The sequence below is a fragment of the Lepidochelys olivacea genome (genome assembly GCF_965140295.1).
Source record: "Lepidochelys olivacea isolate rLepOli2 genome assembly, chromosome: 10".
Lineage (NCBI taxonomy): Eukaryota > Metazoa > Chordata > Testudines > Cheloniidae > Lepidochelys > Lepidochelys olivacea.
Window position 1 is genome coordinate 44,246,974 of NC_140420.1, and position 18,491 is coordinate 44,265,464.

Consider the following 18,491-nt stretch of genomic DNA (forward strand, 5'->3'; position numbering starts at 1 on the left):
ATGGGTCCAAGTCTCCCTCCCTCCCCCCCACCACCTTGTAAGCCGATATATATTTTTTAAAATACAGTAAAAATGTACTGGGAACAGTTTAATAATATTCCTATATTGCACAATGTGGGACAGCTGAGGGCTCTGGGGTGGGGCTGGGGATGAGGAGTTTGGGGGGTTGGAGGAGGCTCAGGGCTAGGTTAGAGGGTTGGGGTGCGGGCGTGGATGAGGAGTTCATGGTGCAGGAGGGGGCTCAGGGCTGGGGCAGAGGGTTGGAGTGCAGGGGTGGGGGGGGTGAGGTCTCTGGCTGGGGGTTGCAGGCTCTGGGGTGGTTTAGGGCTGGGGATGAGGCATCTGGGTGCAGGTAGGCTGCCCCGGGGGCTTTGGCCAGAGAGGAGGACTCCACAGCCCCCCAGGCAGCACACTCACCCAGCACTGTCACTGCACGTGCTCCTAGGGGCCAGGCCCCACTCAGCCCCCTCGCCTCCCCTGTGGTGGGTGCCAGAAGCGGGGACGGCTGCCATCATATGTGTGCGCCTCCTCCCTCCGCAGATGGCGGCTGCACCACTGCCTCAGCCTGCCGCCGGCGCCGCTCCCCGCGGCAAGGGAGCGCAACATGGAGCAGCAGGGCAGCCACCCGCTGTTCAGGGCCCAGGCAGGGATACTCAGGGAGAGGCACATGGGGGCACCAGGTGGGACTGGGGGAGGCGCGAGGGGCGGTAGGCGGGGCTGGGGGTAGCGACCCAGCCTTGAACATTGGTGGAGCCGGGCCCCCATGCCCTGAATTTGCTGGAGAACGGCCACCACGGGCCTATATAACTCACCCTCCCCCCGATGATATTTTCGTCTCTGAACAAGCATATCTTTCAGCTTTGAGAGTGGAGATGCTTAAATTGCTTCAGTTTAGTGTTAGTAAGCAGGGTTCTTGCTTTTGTATGACAAGGCTGAAAAGGCTGGGAGATGACTCATTGCTTAAGCAGAATACTGATGACCAGTTTGATCAGTCTGCTAATGTTGGCTCTTTTCGCAGTTGTTTGCCATTACAGCATGAATGTTCTAAATTTATGACTGTCCATTTTGATAAAAGAAAATAAAGTATAGGGACTTACTGCTGATGAAATAGTGTGCAGAGCATCTGCTTTGACATAAATGATTTACAAGAAACCTTTCCATACGGGTTAATGAGCTTGGCAATTGTTATATAAATCGTTAACCACATTGCCTTTGGCTTTGAATGTATTGCTTCTGAGTCAGCTGTAGTAGTTTCACTATTAACTTATAATCTAATTTCAAGTGGGTAAAATCCTGTAAGGAGAGTTGTCACAGGAATGTAGGCACAGTTTCTTCATTTTTATTTTTAAATGAGATTTTTAGTGTCCTTGACAGATCCCAGCCCTTGATACTAAATGCAGGCACAATGCATTTATTTGCCTGTGCTGTCCAAGTTCAGCAAGGGTCAGAGTACAAGCTACCCCATATTGTCCTAACACTGTGTGTCGACCATAACTTGGAGAGGGGAGTTTAGTCTCATTGGCCCTTTCCTTCCTTGAAACCTTTCTGCATCTGCCAATAAGGAAGCCAGTTTTGATAGTATTTTTTCTGACGTAGACAAGTTGTTTTAAGAGTTGGTTTGAGATTAACAATGTATTTCATACTGCTTGCCAATTAGCCATCAGTTAGTAATGACTTTTGACAGGTTTCAGAGTAACAACCATGTTAGCCTGTATCCGCAAAAAGAAAAGGAGTACTCGTGGCACCTTAGAGACTAACAAATTTATTTGAGCATAAACTTTTGTGAGCTACAGCTCACTTCATCGGATGCATGCAGTGGAAAATACAGTGGGGAGATTATTTAAGCTTTCGTGAGATTATCTCCCCACTGTATTTTCCACTGCATGCATCCGAAGAAGTGAGCTGTAGCTCACGAAAGCTTATGCTCAAATAAATTTGTTAGCCTCTAAGGTGCCACAAGTACTCCTTTTCTTTTTAATGGCTTTTGGTCACTAAAATCTGGGCCAAAGTGGAACCACTGACCTACACATGAAAGGCTTTGTTTCTTGTCATCAGTTTATGGAATAAAATTAATTTGTCTCATTGCTGTATTAGATGGTTTCTCTATTTTGAGCTATAGCTGTCCCATTGAGTACATGATATGATGTATAAATTTATTCAGAGTGTAAAAGTAGTTTATGGGGCTATTTCCAGTTAAAGCAGGCATATTTCTACAGCATTATGAATTCAATTTAGCACAACTGATGAAAATGCCCCCTTTTTAACAAGTCTTATTTTAATAGAATGCAAATATATTCATTTCTAATTTAAATTCAGATTCTGCCTACAATTGGTATTACAGCTGATTTTAAAAACCACGTATAAGTCCACTTCCAGTTAAACAGTTTTTAGTTGGGGGAATTGGATACCGCCAGTGAATATTGTCTAATATTCCTGTATGTTTGTGTTCTTTATTGATGCTAATGTTTGAAATTAAAGTGTTTTATCTTAGGATCAGCAAGTGGACATTACTCTAAAGTAAACCATCTTAGGGAAAGGAAAAAAAAATCTTCCCCCTTAGAGGAGAAGATTTGTATCAATGAGTTAACTGTGAAGATTTATCCACATATATACAGTGGGATACGGAATGGAGAGACAGCTTTGCGCTATTTATTGAAAGTGAGAGCGAGTGTACATGAGAGTCCAGGCAGTAGTCAGTATTCTGTGATTTTTTTAGTGCCTGGTCTCTGTAGCATGCAAGTAGCCCTGTATGGTGTGGATTTTCAAAACTGTTCATACAAATATGTGTTCAGTTAATACAGTTATCATGATTTCCATGCAAATGACCAGAGTGGATCATATAATATGTACACTCAATTACCTGATTTGTGATTGTAGGTGCAGTTTTGAAAATGGGCTGTTATTTTATTTATATGTGTAACAATATTTTCTTTCTGTACAACTGTCAAGAAAATAGTCTGTGGTTTAACACATCCTGACTTTGATTTGGAGACTGATACTTTGTGCTATAGCTGGGTGGCTCACATAGAAAGAAACAAAATAATCTGGTTTATCAAGAGAGGAAACCCATGGTGTGGGCATGGGGTGAACCAAATCACATGAAAGGTATTGGGTTTACTAGTTTATAAACCAGTTTAAGTGAGTTTAGTTTTAAGGCATATAGTTTTAACTAAGGTTCTTAAACATAGCTGTGAGGCCAATATAGATGGGCCTCAATATATCTGAAGTGTGAAAACTCTGGAACTCTGTTACCATTAACAATTAGTTTTGTAGTATTAGTGGGTTATAGAAAACGTAAGAGTTCAGTATCTAAATCATTTGAAAGTATCCATGTAACCTCAAAATGTAAAGTTCAGTAGATTTTGAATTTTCTCTGAGTTAGCATTTTCAGAACATTAGTTAATGTTTAGAATAAAAAAACCTGTTAAATATAAAAGCCTCCCATGTGCAGCATTCCAAAATTCATGATTTTAACCCCAGAAAATTAATCTATTGATGTATGTTGCAGTTAATTTTCTTTTTAAAAAGAATGTAAAAGAATCAATTTTTAATTTAAAAAATGGAATTCTTTACATTCCTTAGGAGTGTCTGAGAGTTAGAATCCTGGGGCTCATTTTTTCTAAAGATTAATACTTAGAGCAGACTGGAAATAAGTTACAGCTTGATCTCCTTGGAAAGTTCTGTGCACATACTTCTTCTAGCAAGTTTTTTTTAACAGTACTCAAAAGCCCATATTAGCTCTCCTCATTCCTTATTTGACTGAGTCTCCATCCCTCACCCGCAATAGGTATAGTTCACAATTCATATTGTGCATGCTCTTTACATTCTGCACTGGACTTTCAGAATGGTGCCAGAGCAGGGAGAGTGTGAATATGATGTCAAAGGTGTGTGTTGCTGGTAACTAACTAAGCTGTTCCTTATTAATGTTAAGGGGGTCTGTGTCTGTCACTCCTCAGGCAGCAGACTGGAAATGTACTTGTCATTGATAAAGGGCATGGAAAGCTCTGATTAAGATTTGTGTAGTGCTGAACTGACCAGCTAGATACATTCTGGTCTTCTTTTCTTTTAACACTCAATCTTTGTGTTTGAACCAAACAGGATTGCTTCTCTGTTGAAGGGGAAGACCTGAAGCATGATTTTGAGCGCTTACAGCTGGCCATGGAGATGGTGGGATTTCTTCCCAAGACTCGCAGACAGTGAGTTTATCTTCCACATTAATATCTGGCATAATGAGCAGGACAGTGCTGAATGTACTTGACTGTGACTCTATTGTGCCCTATATAATTTGTCAGACTGCTGATGTGACAACGTGTAAGAACACTTGATAATGTATATGTTAAAGGAGTAAAGAACATTTAAAGATATAAACAAGATATACTTCCTGTCAGTTGAGGTATTTTTGAATTGTTCATGAATATTAATGCCTCATTCTGCATGACTTTAATTCAAATGATGATTCAGTCAGATATCCTACGCAATGTCCACAAGATTGAACATTCAAAAATTTTGGGAAATGGTATGGTTAGGAACCCATGGTTTTCAGTGCACCAGATCCAAAATGGTGGCGGAGATATTTATTACTTATTTTTAACCCTTGGATCCATTTTGCATGCAGTTGCTGATACCAAATATTCTAGAAGCCTTAAAAACACCTTTTTGTGTAACATCTCATTCAGTGGTATCGCTAGTTGAGAAATAGGGTTGATCAATCTTGTTAAAATACAGAATGAGAATAGCAGTGTCACTCTCAGAGACTAATAATAACAACCTTCATGATGATGCCAGGCGATCCGGGGGTTAGAGAGGGTGAGAGTGGGGGGAAATACAACAAAAAAGAAAAGTAACCACACAACACAAGTGTTTGGATAGAGATTTTGTTTTAGTCCAGCAAAAACTGCAAAATAATTCTTTATCAATACAGTACCTTCAAGTTCTATCAAGCTACATTATCACTGAAAGTTCTTAAGTCTTAAGGCTATGAATAAATTATTAGATGGAGTTATGAATATCTTTTTCCATAAACAATTACTTCTATAATGTGTTGGTCTAACAGACATGTTTGTATTTATACGAAATAGAAAAAAATGACAACAGGATAGCAGTATTATTGTCAACAACAAAAACATCAGATTCACAAATCGATAATTTAATAATGATTTAGTTGGGGATTGGTCCTGCTTGAGCAGGGGGTTGGACTAGATGACCTCCTGAGGTCCCTTCCAACCCTGAGATTCTATGATTCTATGATAACTTGAACACCACTAAGGCTATGTCTACGCTACACAGCTTTCAGCGACATAATGGCATATTGGGCTGCATTAGTTGGAACATTGCCAGCAGATCGAGGGAAGTGATTATTCCCCTCTATTCGGCACTGGTAAGGATGGAGCTTTGGTGTTCTCAGTGGTGACAGATGACAGAACAAGGTTTAATGGTCTCAAGTTGCACTGAGGGAGGTCTAGGTTGGGTATTAGGAAACACTATTTCACGAGGAAGGTGGTGAAGCACTGGAATGGGTTACCTAGGGAGGTGGTGGAACCTCCATCCTTAGAGGTTTTTAAGGCCCGGCTTGACAAAGCCCTAGCTGGGATGATTTAGTTGGTGTTGGTCCTGGTTTGAGCAGGGGGTTAGACTAGATGACCTCCTGAGGTCTCGTCCAACCCATATCTTCTATGATTCTATTACATGGCTGTGTCGCTACAGTCGTGCCACTAAAAGTTGTGCAGTGTAGCTGCTGTTTGTCAGCTCTCCTGCCAACAAAAAACTTCCGCCCCCACTGTGACGCAGCAGGGAGATGACCCTTTAGTAGATCTATTCCCTGGGACCAGAACTGGTTCCCCCCTGGAAACAATTCCTCTCTCGGATCAGCTAACCCCTGCCCAGCAAGCTGAGATCAGGGGGGTGCTGCGTCCGTACCAACAGCTGTTTTCCAAACAGCCTGGACATTCTAATCTGACTGTCCACCGGGTACAGACAGGGTCGCAGCTGCCGATAAGATGCTCCCCCTTCCGAGTCACAGGGAAAACTGCTCCGGACCTGGAAAAAGAGATCCGGGACATGCTGGCTTTGGGGGTGATCCAGCCATCTGCCAGCCCTTGGGCCTCGCCCGTGGTGCTGGTCCCCAAAAGGACGGGTCGGTCTGGTTCTGTGTGGACTATCAGAAACTCAATGCCATTACTGTATCTGACGCCTATACCATGCCCAGGCCTGATGAGCTCCTATACAAGCTGGGAGGAGCTCGATACCTTACCACTATGGACCTTACAAAGGGCTACTGGCAAGTGCCGCTGGATGCAGATGCCCGGCTGAAATTGGCCTTTATCACCCCTCTGGGGCTCTGTGAGTTCCTGACCCTGCCTTTCGGCCTGAAGGGAGCACTGGCCACCTTCCAGCGCCTGGTGGACCAGCTACTGAGGGGGATGGAGAGTTTTGCTGTGGCGTATATTGAAGACATCTGTGTCTTTAGCCAGACCTGGGAGGACCATGTGTCCCAGGTTAGACAAGTGCTGGACCAACTCCAGGGGCCTAGGCTGACTGTAAAAGCGGAGAAGTGCAAGGTGGGGATGGCTGAAGTATCTTACCTGGGCCATCGGGTGGGGAGTGGCCGCCTAAAGCCAGAACCAGCTAAGGTGGAGGTGATCAGAGACTGGCCTGCTCCCCACACCAGAAAGCAGGTCCAAGCCTTTATTGGGATGGCAGGATACTATCGAAGGTTTGTGCCCCGCTTTAGCGCCATAGCCACCCCCATCACTGAGCTATGCAAGAAGGGGAAGCCAGACAAGGTGGTCTGGACCGAGCAGTGCCAGGAAGCTTTCTGGGCACTGAAGGAGGCTCTGGTCAGTGGCCCAGTTCTGGCAAACCCAGACTTTGACAAGCCCTTTATGGTGTTCACCGATGCCTCAGACATGGGACTGGGGGCAGTGTTAATGTAGGAGGATGAAAAGGGGGAGAAACACCCAATCTTGGACCTGAGCAAGAAGTTGCTACCCCGGGAGCAACACTACACGGCCATCGAGAAGGAATGCCTGGCCATGGTGTGGGCCCTCAAGAAACTAGAGCCATATCTCTTTGGGCGATGCTTCACCGTGTACACCAACCACTCTCCCCTGACCTGGCTGCACCAGATGAAAGGAGCCAACGCCAAACTCCTGAGGTGGAGCCTGCACCTGCAGGATTACAACATGGACGTGGTCCACATGAAGGGAAGTGCCAATATGATACCGGATGCGTTGTCCCGGAGAGGGGGCCCTGAACTTCCCCAGGTCACTAGTCAGAGTGACCCTGCTCAGTTCAGTCTCGAAGAGGGGAGAGATGTGACACAGCAGGGAGGGGGGAATGTTGACCTGGGAATGTGGCAGGGGAGTTTCAGTGGGAGACCTGAGAGCCTGTAACGTGAGCCAGGAGGGGGAGGGAGAGGTAACACCTCTGCCCAGGAATGTGAACAGAGGCTGCAGGAGGGAGCCTGCTGGGGGGGGGGGGGTTAGGTTCAGTTTGGTGTTGGGTGGTGGAACGCAGGGAACCCCAAGGCTGGGGTCTAAGCTCCCTGATCCCTCAGAAGGACTTGACTGAGGGGTCCTGGTTGTACCCACAAGCTCTGTTTTAGACTGTGTTCCTGTTGTCCAATAAACCTTCCGTTTTACTGGCTGGCTGAGAGTCTCAGTGAATCCCAGTATCCATTGGCTTTCCTCCCATCCACATCCAGGGGAACAAGGCACTCGCTCTGGAGGACAGCCCCGCGCCCACCCTGTAAACCGAGAACCCTGAGTCCAGAGCCTCCAGCCCTCTGGCAGAGCTGGCCTGGGGTACTCTTCCCTCCTGAGCATGTGGTAAGCTGGCAGCCCCCCTTGCCTGGGTCATCTGCCCCTCGTTCAGTCAGTTAACCCTGGGTGGGTTGGGTCTGTTCAGTCTGTCCCTGAGCCTGGGGCACTGGGTCCTTATGTGGCCTCTCTGGCCACAGTGATAGCAGCTCAGGTCACGTTGGTCCCCTCGAGCAGGTCGGAGGGTCCTGATGCCAGGCGTCCCTCTTGGGAGGGGGTTCTCCACATTTCCCCGCTGGGAGGTCCCATGGTGTCTCTCTTTCTGCATTGGGGGGGGGGGGGCTGTTCTTTTGGGACTCCTCCCTGCTACCCCTGACCAACTGTTCACAAACTTGTTGGCCAGCTGCCCTGCATGATGTGGGTTCTCTAGCTTTTTGTCCACCAACCATAGCCTCAGGTCGGAAGGGCACTGTTCATACAGTTGCTTCAGTACAATTAGGTCAAGCAGGTCTTCTTTAGCTTGGGCCCCGGCTGTCCACTTGCAGGCATATCCCTGCATCCGGTTGACCAGCTGTAGGTGTGTGACCACAGGCGTTTTTCGCTGACTCCGGAACCTTTTCCGGTACATCTCAGGGGTCAGCCCAAACTCACGGAGCAGGGCCTGTTTGAACAGTTCATAGTCCCCTGCCTCCGGCCCTTTCATTCGGCTGTACACCTCCACGGCTTTGGGGTCCAGTAAGGGGGTGAGAAACTGGAGCCTGTCGACAGGGTCAACCCTGTGCATCTCGCAGGCATTCTCAAAGGCCGTCAGGAAGCTATCTATGTCCTCCCCCTCCTTATGCTGGGCCAGGAAGCACTTATCAAAGCTCCTTGCAGTCTTGTGTGCCCCCGCACTCACCGCAGCCAGGGCCCCACTGCTCCTCAGCCTGGCCAGCTTGAGTTCATGCTGTCTTTGTTTCTCCTTCTGCTCATGCCTACGTTCCCTCTCCTTCTCCTCCTGCTCATGCTTACGTTGTTTCTCCTTCTCCTCCTGCTCATGTTGACGTTGTTTTTCATGATCCTCCAGCTCCCTCATTTTCATCTCCCTCTCCCATTCCAGCCGCCTCCCTCCAGGGATGGGGAGCTCCGCCGGGAGGATCCCCTGCTGGCTGCCTGGGTCAGGGTGCCCTCAGTATTCGCTGAGCTTCCCCCAACCCCTTCTCCAGGCATAGGTAGGAAGGGTCTTGGGATGTCCTCGGCAGCAGTCTGACCCCTCCCAGCCTGGTCAGGCCCCAGGGCCCACGCTGCGTCCACCGGGTGGCTTCCCTCAGGGTCAGGGATCGGGTCATCCAAGTGATCCCCCTCCTCCAACTGGGCAATCAGCTGTTCCTTGGTGGACCTCCCAATGCGCAGCCCCCTCTGCCTGCACAGCTCCACCAGGTCACTCTTAAGGCGTTTAGCATACATCTCCCTGCTGGCCACTCGCAGGCCTGGGCAGCTTTCCACGGTTTCCAGGAAAAAACGCTAGGGTGTCAGTCCTTCTTGAGGTCACCACCTCTTTGCCAGGGTCGAGCTGCAGACTCCTCCGCCCCTGGGACCACTCGCTGCAATCCCCCAGGGAACCCTGTAACTGCAAAAGTCCTTCTCTCTGCTCACACACTCCCAGGGGTTAACCACCCCCTGAAACCGTCTCTCTCTGAATCTTCAGCACACCTGATCCCCGTCAATCCCCCTTTGTTTTACTGCTCCCCAATCACTTACTGCAGGAAGTGCCGTCCACGGGGTGCAGTAGATCCCACGGCTGCAACCAGTTGTCACGGAGTGTGGGGGAGTCCAGGCCCTGCACCCCTCTTCCTGGGATTCACTGAGATTCTCAGCCAGCCAGTAAAACGGAAGGTTTATTGGATAACAGGAACACAGTCTAAAACAGAGCTTGTGGGTACAACCAGGACCCCTCAGTCAAGTCCTTCTGGGGGATCAGGGAGCTTAGACTCCAGCCTTGGGGTTCCCTGCATTCCAGCACCAAACTGAACCTAACCCCCCCCCCTCCCCCCCAGCAGGCTCCCTCCTGCAGCCTCTGTTCACATTCCTGGGCAGAGGTGTTACCTCCCCCTTTCCCTCCCACTCCTGGCTCACGTTACAGGCTCTCAGGTCTCCCACTGAAACTCCGCTGCCACATTCCCAGGTCAACACTCCCCCCTCCCTGCTGCGTCCCATCTTTTGCGTTGTCGGCAGGAGAGCAGTCCTGCCGACGATGCGCTGTTTACACTGGCACTTCTTGTTGCCAAAACTTTTGTCTTTCAGGGTTTTTTTTCCCCAACACCTCTGAAAGACAAATGTTTTGTCATTCAATTGCCAGTGTAGACATAGCCCAAGTCCCTACATATATATATATTTTTTTAAGTGTAAAAATGTGTTTAAATTATTTTTATCCAAACAATTGGATTCATTTTCTCAGTGAAGTACCCTGGTCACTGGATTATAATGTGGGAAGCAGGAGATGACTGCTTCATTGTTTTTTTAAAAATTGAATTAAATAATCCATTTGAAACATCATCAGCACCTAGTGTGATAGTTTTACATCTCAAAAATGTTAGTTGGTCATAGTCTACCTTAGTGTGACCTAATCCACTTTTTAAAAAAGCACCTTTTTTTCTTAATCTAGATAAGGCCAAGGAGACAGAAAGCTTAAAAGCCCTGGATAATGTGATGTACAGCCTGGACCTCCAACATCCCCTGCCCCGCCATATTCACCCTACTCCTATTCAGTCTTTCCACTTTCTCAACCCCCGCCCCCTCACAAATCCTACTCCAGTTAAACAAAGAAACTCCTTGCCCAGCAGAAAAGAATTGGTGCTGCAACTATGCTTTCTTCAAGTGCTTTTTGCATGTGTATGCAAACCTCAGCCTTGTCAAACAAACAGAGAAGATACTAACACATTCCTTACCCATGCATATGCTGAGAAACTCCTCGTGTGTACTTGCATGCTTAATCTCCCTGACCCCAATGTTCAAACCCCAACTCCGCAAGTAAGCGGAAAAGACACACACTTTACTAGCAATGATTTTACATTTTCTTCTACATTACATTCACTTGTGCTACATGAACAAATGCCATTGCCTCTCAGTCCAGACAATACTATTTTACTAAATACTGCAGCAGAAATTAATTGTTACTGTATGGCTAGATTGCTCGCTATATTCTGCCACCACTCCATTTTTGGGCATCAGGCAGCAGAGCTCAGTGTCAAGGGTTTCCTTTTATTTCTCTGGCTTTGTCTGTGTACATTGACAAATGCTTTGTCTTCTACTGTTTTGAAAAAGAAAAATTAGTGAATTCTTCAATGTAAGTGGCTAAGTATGTGAAATTTGCTTTTTACAACAATAACAAAAAAGGGTAACCTGTTTAGGTTGAGACATAGACATACAAAGAAAAGAGAACCACAGAGGAACGTTGACGAGTGGGTGTATTCTATAAACGTGACTATTAAAATAGTGTGTGGTTCCATCTTTGTCTCAGTGCTTTCCAGATTAAATATGCCTAATTTTACAACTAAAAAGACGTGTCCCCAACTGTCAGCCCTGCAAACCCAGCCTGGGATCTGAAAGGCAGCCTGGATTCTCTCCTCAATAAGCATCATCACCAAGAAAAAACAACACTCTCCAAAAATAGTGTAGCACATTAAATGGATTAAAAATTGGCTCATGGGTCTTGAAAGGTAATTATTAATGGAGAATCATCATCAGATGGAGAGTTTTCTCATGATATTCTACAGGGTTGTGTTCTTAGTCCAATGTCTTTATAAATTAAGTAGAAGAAAAAGTAAAATCATTGTGAGTAAAGTTTGCCATTGACATAAAGATTGGTGGGATGGTAAATAACAAGGAAGTGTCAGTTATACAGGGTGATCTGGATTGTTTGGTAAACTGGGTTTATTCAAATATGCATTTTAATCCAGTCGATGTAAGGTCACACATGTAAGAACAAACAGTGTAGGACATGCGTAGAGGAATGGAGATTGTGAATATATCTAAAGTTATGCTGTAGCTCATCCAAAATTTAATGTCTTAATGCAAAAATTACAAGGTAAAATTTTATGGCATGTGTTATGCAGTTAGTCAGACTAAATGATCATAATGGTCCCTTCTGGCCTTAACATCTGAATCAATAATAAAGGTTCTACAAGCCAAATTCTGCTCTAAGCATATGGCTGTCAATGTGGTTGCTTTGATGCAACTAGTTGGACCTTACAACTGGAACCTAGTGAACAATTCTGATGATGCACACAAAAAAAATAGAATTAAATTCCATTCCTTTTTACTGTGTTTGCAGGGCTAATAGGTTTGAAAAGTAGTACAAATGTATTTTATTGCTGACGTCAGCCATGACTGAATACTCACAAGGAGCAGATATTCTAGGATTAAGAAAATGCCATTGAAAAAGAACCCTGTTTATTTTGACAGTCACTTGTCAGGATAAATGGCAATAACTGTTACGCCAGTGTACTTAGTGATGAAAACGAGTGCCTGTGCTATAGTGCGTGGTTCTCAATCCGGGAGTTATGGCGAGGTCCAGTCGGGTGGTGACTGCCTTCTATTGCTCTGAGGTCTGAGCTGCCGGACATTTTTTCTGTTGTAACATGGGATCACAGTATGGAACCGATGGGTTAGTAGATTGCACTGAGAGCTGGGATTCAGGTGACCTGTGTTCTTTTCTCAGCTGTGCTACTACTTTCTGTTGTGTCTTTGATTAAGTGACTTAGTTACAAAATTTTCAAAAGTATGCACAAATACTGAGAGTGTCAGTATTTGAGTGTTCAGTGAAAAATGGGCCTTGGATGACTCAAGTTGGATGCTAATTTTGAGGGTCTCAATTTTCCAGTGGACAGTTTTGAAACTGTAGGGCATAACCTATCTGTGCCTCAGTTTCCCTCATTTGCAAAATGGGAATTATAATACTTAATAAATGGCTTTGAGATCTTGGGATGAAAAGTGCTGTGTCACTGCAAAGTATTCATATTAAGTATTGCAGCAAATAGGGTTCATAACATTACACTGTTTTCAAGCAGCTTTCTAATCAGAATACTTTTAAGGGGTAATAGATGATTTGTGGCAGGTTTTTCTTTTCGTTCTTATTGTAGTGGGATTCTAATAACAAATGTCATTCCAGGATTGTTGACACTGATGTTTGCTCCAAGATTCTGACAGTGATTTTTTTCTCTTGGTATTATGAAAAAAAACAATAAAACAAAAATATTTCTTGTTTCTTTAGAATTTTCTCTCTCTTATCTGCAATACTACACTTGGGTAACATCCGTTACAAAAAGAAAACATACCGGGATGATTCTATAGATATTTCTAACTCTGAAGTACTACCTATTGTCTCAGAATTGCTGGAGGTGAGCATTAATTTTTCTTTATACTATCTACAGTTAGTCTCCTGTTCTCCTTGTTTGGTGTATCTTTCTTTTAGAAGACAACTTATTTCATATATTGTAGGGGAAAACGTCATATTGAGCTAAAACTTAATACTGGCAATTCTAGTTTTCACTTATTGAATGGCTGTAGCAATTGACTGTTGGTGGCGTGTTTCCCTTTTCTTCCCATCTTTATTTTGAATACTAAGGCATCTCCATATTATTTATTCCTGTTTGGTCTATATCACTGGCTGCGACTTTAGACATTCTGACAAGATATTAAAAGTACTACCCATATCAATGAAATTAAAATGATGACATAATAGCAGCAGGAGAGAAAGAGCCTTTGTGCAGCAGAATGTGTCTCAAATCCCCAACTCTTAGTTCTGTCACTAACAATTCCACCCATCTCAGCCCTACCTACATACTCAAATAGGCTGGTCCCTAGCTATATATGATTTTTTTAGGTCAAAACCAACATTTTAAGCCAATCTAAAAGTCATCAGGCAGCCAGAGCAGATTATGAAGCATTGGTGGTGTTTGCTCATAGTGAAATATTTAACAACTGGGCCACCACGTTCTTTACTTACCTTCTGTATTCAAGAGCAAAAGTCAGCATGTCCTGGCCCAAATGCAGATGGCAAAAAGCTGTCCTGGTTATTTTTTTGCTATTTGCTTATCTAAAAGCAGCTGGAATTCAACAAATCCCCCAAATTGCACACTTGAGTAACAGATGGGAAACACTCACTCTAAATCAGTTCATAATCTTTGCCCCCCCCCCGCCCCCCAGTTGGTCCCACAAACTACCATTATCACCCTAACCTTATCTTGATTGAACCTTAACCAACTGATTCCCATCCATATCCGAGTGTCACCCAGACATTGAGAGAGAGACTCTGTGATGCTTCCTGGATTGAATGAGATAGAAAGTTAGGTGTCATCAGCGAACTGAAGGCACTTCAACCCATATCTCTGCGCTAATCTAGCCTAACAGCATCATGTGTGTGTTGACCAGAAGTGGTGACAGAATAGCAAACTGCGGCACCCCACATGAGAACCATTAGAGCAGACAGCTGTCCAGCACTACCTGAGAGCTCTCTCGAAGTGAAATTTCCTCGGTTAGCAGTCCTGTCCACCCCCACTAGAATGTGCTGGTGATTCACCATCTTGTGATCAAAAGCATCCGGTAGATCCAGTAATATCAGCTTGGGATATGTAGGGGAAATTTTTCAAAGGCATAAAGGGGTCTTACATGCTCAACTCCCATTGAAAGTCAGTGGGAGTTGGGCACTTAACTCCCTTTTGTGCCTTTCAAAATCTCCCTCTTGATGTGTATGCATCAGAGAGAGGAGATAATCATCAAATGGAACAAGAATAGCATATATGCCTACCATAACCAAGTGAGAATCCAGGTTCACAAGGGTCAGGGAACCTGTGGCATCAAGATATTGTAAAAGTTGTCTTGCCACAACCTTTTTGCAAAATCTCAACCAAAAATGAGAGGTTAAATATAGGTCAAGATAAAGAAAAAAGACTGTGCTCTCTGTCCAATTTAGCATGATGGTCAAGCAGCCACAAAATATTGCATTACTGCTTCCATATTGAAGACCCCACACCCAATTATCTTGCCAGAATAAGGCAAAAGGATCTATTCACCACTCTCCTTAGAGTGAACTGGAAATTTCACCATACCCCCCCTGTTTATACTCCCAGTGTAAATCACAGATCCCATCTTCCAGATACTGATCATATATTCAGCTTTACCTGATCCACACCACACAGGTAAGTCCTAAACCTCACAGTATCCCATTTATCAGACTATGCTAGTACTTTGCTTATTTTTCATGGAGGAGAAAATGAAGTTGACGTGTATGGAATGTGCTGCATCTTGTTGGTCAGTAATGATTTCACAAACTTCTGAATTAGTTACGAATAAACGGTGAACTAGTAAGAGGGGATGGAGTTAAAGTAGTTCTTTTCATGTGTAATGTGATATTTTACATTTACTTATGAGATTTATGAACTTTCAGAGGATTTGAATCTTTATATACATTACCTTTCCGTATCACTGGCATACTTTTAGATGTTTAGATATTTTAATGTGACGTTAATGATTTTACTTTTTAAAACATTTGTTACTTAATATAGCAGACTGAATTCTAAGTTTACAAAGGATTTTTTGAGGATTTTTTTTAAAGAAATAAAAGGTATATTAAAAGTATAAATTAGACAGGACTTACACCATTTGTATAGTGCCCTGCAAATGTTAGACAGAAGTATATGAATCAAAGAAGTGGTAGGACTGGAAGGCACTTCAATAGGTCATCTAGTTCAGTCTTCTGTATTCAAGGCAGGACTACCTAATAACTAGACCATTCCTGACAGGTGTTTGCCTAACGTGTTCTTAAACACCTCCAATGACAGAGATTCCACAACCTCCCTAGGCTATTTGTTCGAGTGCTTAACTACCCTGACAGTTAGGAAGTTTTTCCTAATGTCCATCCTAAACCTCCCTTGCTGCAATTAAGCCCATTGCTTCTTGTCCTATCCCCAGATGTTAAGAACAGTTTTTCTCTCTCCTCCTTGTGACAGCCTTTTATGTACTTGAAAACTGTTATCATGTCCTCCCCTCAGTCTTCTCTTCTCCAGACTAAACAAACCCAATTTTTTCAATGTTTCTTCAGAAACATTCTTCAATGTTATGTTTTTGAGACCTTTAATAATTTTTGTTGCTCTCCTCTGGACTTTCTCCAATTTGTCCACATCTTTCCTGAAATGTGGCACCCAGAACTTGACACAATACTCCAGTTGAGGCCTTATCAGCATGGAGTAGAGTGGAAAAATTACTTCTTGTGTCTTGCGTACAACACTCCTACTAACACATCCCAGAATGATGTTTGCTTTTTTGCAACAGTGTTACACTGTTGACTCATATTTAGTTTGTGATCCATTATAACCCCCAGAACCCGTTCCATACTAGTCCTTCCTAGGCAGTCATTTCCCGTTTTGAATTTGTGCAATTGATTATTTCTTCTTAAGTGGAGTACTTTGTATTTGTCCTTTTTGAATGTTATCCTATTTACTTCAGATCATTTCTCAAGTTTATCCAGATCATTTTGAATTTTAATCCTATCCTTCAAAGCACTTGCAACCTCTCCCAGCTTGGTATTGCCTATAAACTTTATAAGTGTGCTCTCTGTGCCATTGTCTAAATCATTTATGAAGATATTGAACAGAACTGGACCCGGGACTTGTGGGACCCCACTCATTATGCCCTTCCAGTTTGACTGTGAACCACTGATAACTACTCTCTGGGAATGGTTTTCCAACCGCTTATGCGCCCACCTTATAGTAGCTCCATCTAGACTACATCTCCCTAGTTTGTTTAAACTTAATGCATTCATGAATTCAGTATTGATCTTACTCCAATATCATTAAGATTTTTCAAGTTTTCACATTTTAAAATTTTGCAGACTAATTTTAACTGGTTGTAATGTAGAATGATTTCATGAAATTGCTTTAAATGTAAGGAGGAAAAATCTCCCTCCAGCCTCAGAGTAATCACACACAATTTGAATCAGTTTTTTTCCTGATCTAAAAGAATGAAGGAAATTGGCTAATAATGGAAGCCTGATTACAGCCTCAACTATGGAGGTTCTCTCTCTTTAATCTTATTCTGTTGAAAGTAATACATGCCTCCCCTTGACTCTCAGAAAAGCCTTGCAGCACATTCTCATTGTTAGAATTGACATAACTGGTACTTTCATTCATATTATTATTAATATATAAATCGGTACCAGGAATAGTTTCTCTTTGAGAAAACACTCCATTTTTTGTCCTGGCAAAAGCAAATGATATGAATTGTAACCATAAAATTATATGGTTATTCTAAAATTGTCAATCACATGGTGTGAAGAGGTGCTGTCAACCCTAAATATATCATCTTTAAATGAAGTGTCCCTCCTTGCAGTCTCCCTCCTTGAAGGTTGTCTTTATATATATGTGCATTAAGAGAGTTTTTTAGGAAAATTGTGTTGTCTACATGTTGAATGGGATGTGCCTTCCTTTAATGACAGTACCTTTGGGGCCCTAAAGACATTTGCAGTGCCCCAAATTAAAAATAGCAAAGAATATGTAATGAAGAGACATTGTATTGTTTGATGATTGTATTGTTTGATACTAAACTGGGAGGAGTGGTAGATACGCTGGAGGGGAGGGATAGGATACAGAAGGACCTAGACAAATTGGAGGATTGGGCCAAAAGGAATCTGATGAGGTTCAATAAGGATAAGTGCAGGGTCCTGCACTTAGGACGGAAGAACCCAATGCACAGCTACAGACTAGGGACCGAATGGCTAGGCAGCAGTTCTGCAGAAAAGGACCTAGGGGTGACAGTGGACGAGAAGCTGGATATGAGTCAGCAGTGTGCCCTTGTTGCCAAGAAGGCCAATGGCATTTTGGGATGTATAAGTAGGGGCATAGCGAGCAGATCGAGGGACGTGATCGTTCCCCTCTATTCGACATTGGTGAGGCCTCATCTGGAGTACTGTGTCCAGTTTTGGGCCCCACACTTCAAGAAGGATGTGGATAAATTGGAGAGAGTCCAGCGAAGGGCAACAAAAATGATTAGGGGACTGGAACACATGAGTTATGAGGAGAGGCTGAGGGAGCTGGGATTGTTTAGCCTGCAGAAGAGAAGAATGAGGGGGGATTTGATAGCTGCTTTCAACTACCTGAAAGGGGGTTCCAAAGAGGATGGCTCTAGACTGTTCTCAATGGTAGCAGATGACAGAACGAGGAGTAATGGTCTCAAGTTGCAGTGGGGGAGGTTTAGATTGGATATTAGGAAAAACTTTTTCACTAAGAGGGTGGTGAAACACTGGAATGCGTTACCTAGGGAGGTGGTAGAATCTCCTTCCTTAGAGGTTTTTAAGGTCAGGCTTGACAAAGCCCTGGCTGGGATGATTTAACTGGGAATTGGTCCTGCTTTGAGCAGGGGGTTGGACTAGATGACCTTCTGGGGTCCCTTCCAACCCTGATATTCTATGATTCTATGATTCTATGAAGTCAACATAAGAGATGGAACTAGAAATGTAATGTCATGTCCAAATGAATATTTTCTGAATGGTTCGGTGTAGAAAGCTTTCCACAAGATTGTGGGATAAATGTATTATACTGTAGTAGCCATATAGCAGTGCTACAGGTATTGTTAAGAGAACATCTCCATTAGAAATCCCTACTTTCAGGAGATTCTAACTTCTGTTAGGTCATTTCTGAGAGGTGAAAATATAGGGGGAAAGTTGTTTTTCAGTAGTCTAATTAGTTTTTAAGAATTTGC

The 18,491-nt window shown here is 43.9% G+C and overlaps 1 protein-coding gene across 2 annotated transcripts in view; it reads left to right on the forward strand.

Moving 5' to 3' along the window:
• The window catches only part of MYO9A (myosin IXA), a 398,158-nt gene that overhangs the window by 153,900 nt on the left and 225,767 nt on the right, over positions 1–18,491 (forward strand). For both annotated transcript variants that reach the window (XM_084641695.1, XM_084641696.1), the window contains exons 7-8: positions 4,099–4,196; positions 13,009–13,135. In XM_084641695.1, the coding sequence (XP_084497821.1) occupies positions 4,099–4,196; positions 13,009–13,135 (225 nt within the window). The remainder of the gene's footprint in view (positions 1–4,098; positions 4,197–13,008; positions 13,136–18,491) is intronic.